Here is a 4,625-nt window from a genome sequence, read left to right as displayed (position 1 = left end):
GCTTCTGGTTTTTTTCCCTTCAGTGTTTTTAAAAATCTTTTCTTTTTTTAAACTGTGATAAGAAAAAAAATTGTTGCATATGGAATATAAAATGACCATTGCTGTAATTTTCTGAAAGATTTAGGATTGTAAAAATTGAAAAAACAATAAAAGCTTACTTTGCAAAATTCCATATCATTTATCAATGTACTTTGCACTTTTTGAAGATATTGATAAGACATTGGCATAACAATAATACAACTTAACATTGTTACAGTACTTAAGGTAATAGCAATAAATGCAACACGTCGAAAATGCTTCATATCTGTTACAGTAAATAAATCAGGCATATACAAATACTGTTCTTCTTCAGCTGTTACAGTCATCATCATCTTTGTAGTGGGCTTTAAATTTGCTTTCAAATTCATTGCATTCAATTCTATGAAATTAAAATTAAAATTATCAAAACTAATTTGCGAAGAGAACAAAAAAGGAAAAAATGTTGTAAAAGCTAAATGTTTTTGTGAAAAAATTACAAAAAAAACGGAATTTTCAACATTGATTTTTTGAAAATCAAATATGACATGTCAAAAATCCTTCATATAAAGCTTTATATTAAATCCATTTATTAGTGTAAAAAAAAATCATTACTATAAATAACAATATACTGTAATTAACAGTATCTTTTAAATATTAATAAAAGATATAGTTAAATATGTTTTAGTTGATAAGAAAAAAGTGTCATTGTGCTTTTTGTTGTTAGATTAATTAAAGCACAAAAAATATTCTCAATGTGAGAAATTTTATAAAAAAAGATGAAGAAAAATTGGAAAACGATTTTTTAAAAATTTATTTAACAATAGATATAAGGCAAGATTTCTAGTTGATAGGAAAGAAGATTTATAGCTTAAAAAATGTTGTTAATAAGCATTAGAAATGTTACAATCAATTAAACATTTGCTACGGTTAGCTACAGTCTTTTATCATTTACTCATTAACGTTAGTTACTGTAGTAACAGTATTTTACCTAACGAAAAATATTAACAATAAGTATTAGAAATGTCACAATCAATTAAACATTGACTACAGTTGGCTACAGTTCCTTATCATTTATTCATTAATGCTAGTTACTATAAATGACAGTATTTCATCTAATTTAAGTAATAACAATAGTAGTAATCTAAGTAGTCTACAATTTAATCATCGCAACATTTTGTTAACTTTTTTTTGTCCTTCTTTAATCATAAGAGATCATAAACGAATATTATTTTGTTGTTAACAACGATGCTTTATCATGTATTTTGTTGGTGCTGATTACTGTAAGTGATAGTATCTTATCCTATCCTATTACTACTAATCTATAATTACTCTTGATGATTGTAATATTTGTAAAATTTTACATCATTTTTTTATTATCTATCAATAATAAATTGAGTTTTCAATTCTTACCACTTCCTAAAATGAAAAATACCAACCTTTAATAGAATGTACAATTAGTTATTCGTAGTGAATGGATATGTGACACTTCGAACATTCTTTCCTTAAATACCATATCAATTAGGATGGCAGGATGTGGTAAAACATCCTCCTTCCATTATCCAAATGATAGGCGTGTGTATTTGTGTCCTGTCATCTGTTATCTTGATGTTAACATGAGGCATCTTTATTGATACGATATATCATCATATCTTAATGCACTCTTTAAAATCTTTAAAAGAATAGGAGAAAAGGTAAGAAAAAAAAAAAGCGGAACAGAAAAGTGCAAGCAATGATTACTCATTTTATTTAATGGTGAATATTTGTATTTCGTCACTTTGACCTGGTTTAAATAAATAAAACTATTGCTATTAAGAGAAATTTCAAGTTGACTGAATGATTATCTATCAGTTTCCTAATGTATCAATTTAATTTTTTTCCAGTTATAAGTCAAGTGATTAGTTAACAATGCATCATTAAGTTAATTAACCCTAACTAAAACATATTTTGTGAATACAGGTTGCTAATTCAAAATGATAGCTTACTAGTTTAATTTTGTTAGTTGTTAGTTGGATTGATTCTAATTAATTTAGAATAATAAATTATTGCTAGTCTTTCATGGTCTTTCATAAATTTATTTTAATATTATAATTCATTATACGATAATGTAATAATATAATAATGGTTTTTTCTTTTCACAGTATTTGTTTAACTTTTTCACTGCCATTTAGCCATTCTTTTTACATTATCAGTTATCAGTTCAGCTTAATTAGCAACTATCAATATACCATATATTCATCTATCATATGGTCAATTCACATGCAAAACCACATGTTACCTGAAATCTCAATTGAAATGTATTCATTTTATGATGAGAAGTTTTTGGTAATATTTTGAAGTTTTATTAAATTTTTCACTAAAACTAATTCTTCTTTTTCATGGAACAAATCAAAAATGACCAATTTCTAGGGACTGGAATATCATATTTTCTTAACAAAATCATATTCATCTAATTTCAAATTTAATTATAAATATCAATACCAAATTTCAAATGATTTCCTTTCATCATTTTGAAGAAAAAAAAGTGATGTTATATCATTAGGATTTAAATTAACCGAGATATAATGTGAAGCTTTTCGAGGATGAAATTTTGAATAAACATTTTTTAATTATATTTTCGATATAATAATTCAAAATTTTACAGATTTCCTGATTGATATATATTTATCTATTCATTTACAACCATGAAATGATCGCTGAATTTTCTTTCTTTTTTTTTTTTCCAGGATAAGACGCTGTAAGCATTTAATTTGATCTTTTGATATATTATTCTTGGCTTTTTTCTTTTTTTTAAATAATTAATTTAAAATGAAAATTGGAAATTATTACAATGACTTTTTGAACTTTCGATTTAAGATTACAATCATTCAGTTTCAATTCAAAAAAAATCGAAATTAAGTTTTTGAAAAATTTTTGAACTACTAAAATTTGAAACTAAAATTGAAAAGATCGATTGAAATAACAACAAGAAAAGTGTAATACAATCAGTTAGAAATAAGCGATATAATCAATTCCGATATTAATTCCTCTTAAAGTAGCTTAAAACAATAAAGGAAAAAGTTTACATCTTTCGTTTGCTCCTTCATTGTTCCGTGCGCAATTGTTGCACTATGGAATGAATTCCGCTTAATTTTGATCGGAAATTTGATTTATTACCAATTAAAATAAATTTTCTTTTCTGATTACACGGCAAATTTTCCGTTGCATTTAACAGTAATTGGTTTAGATAATTTGAATTTAGGAAATTTTTAATTTTAGGACAATTAAATTAGCAATTTTATTTATGAAATCGAAAAATATGTGTCAAAACATAATGATAAACAGTAGTAATAGTATTAAAAAAGTCTTCAATAATATTTGATAATATTTTATGATAATTTTCTGCAAAATATTATGCAATAAAATCGACAAATCGCATTTTTTCCGGAAAGATTTCGATCTAAATTTCGATTTAAAATTGAAATTTAAAAAAAAAAAGGATAGATGTCCTTATTTTGCTCAAATACCCGAAAATGTTCGAAAAAGTTGTGGGGTCATTATTGAGAAGCAAGAAATGACGATGGAATTTCATAGAAATGTGAATTTCTTCTGACCTTTTTTTGTTTTTGTTTTTTTTTTTTGACCTGCTTTTCCCTTCATGATTTTTCCCGCTCCTCTAGTTCCACCAAAAAAAAAGAAAAAAAAAACGAAAGTATATCATACTTTTGAGATTTTGCTATCAAAATAAACCATCACTGACGACTTACCAGGATATACCATTAAATTTTGCGATTGATTTTTGTAAAGTAATGGGAAAAAAATAGAATAATTAATTTTTAGTTTCTTTCTCTTCTTTAAAATGATTGCTCGATGAGGTCATCCGATAGAATGGATGAAATTGAGGGAAATGAAGAAAAGAACAGCGTTAAAGGTTGTTATCACATTTAAAAAGGTAATTTAAAAAAAAAAGGAAGAAAAAATTGTAGTTTTGCAAGAAAGAAAAAGAAAAGATAATAAAAAAGATAGATGAAAATTTTAATTTGATTAATTTTATAAGGATTATCACTTACAATATACACAACAAAAACAAAGACGACAATAACCATAACAATAGCAATAACATTAACAAATAGCAACAACAACAAAACAACAATAACGATAATAAAAACAACAACAACGACAACAACAACAACAACAACAACAACAACAACAACAACAACAACAACAACAACAACAACAACAACAACAACAACAACAACAACAACAACAACAACAACGAACAACAACAACAACGACAACAACAACAACGACAACAATAACGACAACAATAACGACAACAACAACGACAACAACAACGACAACAACAACAACAAAATCACAAGAGCGTGACCAAACTATAACAGTTGGCTATTCCGAAGTCTCCCTTTCCATACCAGACGGTGAGAGTAGCCAGTACTAATACAGCATACACAAAACGGAACGGATAACCCCAGACCTGAGGAATAACCACAAGAACAAATACAGCAGTGAAAATGTTTGACAAACTATGCGTAGCGCATGACGAAGTACTCCAATTCACAGGCCACAAATCGATAAACAGGAAAGAAGGAAAATTAAAAAGGGAAAGAAAA

At 26.3% G+C, this 4,625-nt stretch overlaps 2 protein-coding genes across 2 annotated transcripts; one reads left to right on the top strand and one right to left on the bottom strand.

Moving 5' to 3' along the window:
- Window positions 1-158: 158 nt before the first annotated feature.
- Window positions 159-365, bottom strand: LOAG_12842 (hypothetical protein; the record flags this gene model as incomplete). The annotated part of the gene is made up of 1 exon (XM_003148354.1): window positions 159-365. A coding segment is annotated over one exon (207 nt), but the record flags the coding sequence as incomplete, so codon positions are not given.
- A 3,517-nt stretch (window positions 366-3,882) lies between these two features.
- Window positions 3,883-4,383, top strand: LOAG_12841 (hypothetical protein; the record flags this gene model as incomplete). The annotated part of the gene is made up of 2 exons (XM_003148353.1): window positions 3,883-3,925; window positions 4,052-4,383. The coding sequence occupies 2 exons, from the start codon at window positions 3,883-3,885 to the stop codon at window positions 4,381-4,383; spliced, it is 375 nt and encodes a 124-aa protein (XP_003148401.1).
- Between the last annotated feature and the right edge of the window lie 242 nt (window positions 4,384-4,625).

Source organism: Loa loa (genome assembly GCF_000183805.2).
Source record: "Loa loa unplaced genomic scaffold supercont3.79, whole genome shotgun sequence".
Classification (NCBI taxonomy): Eukaryota; Metazoa; Nematoda; class Chromadorea; order Rhabditida; family Onchocercidae; genus Loa; species Loa loa.
This window is presented reverse-complemented; position numbering and strand designations above follow the sequence as displayed.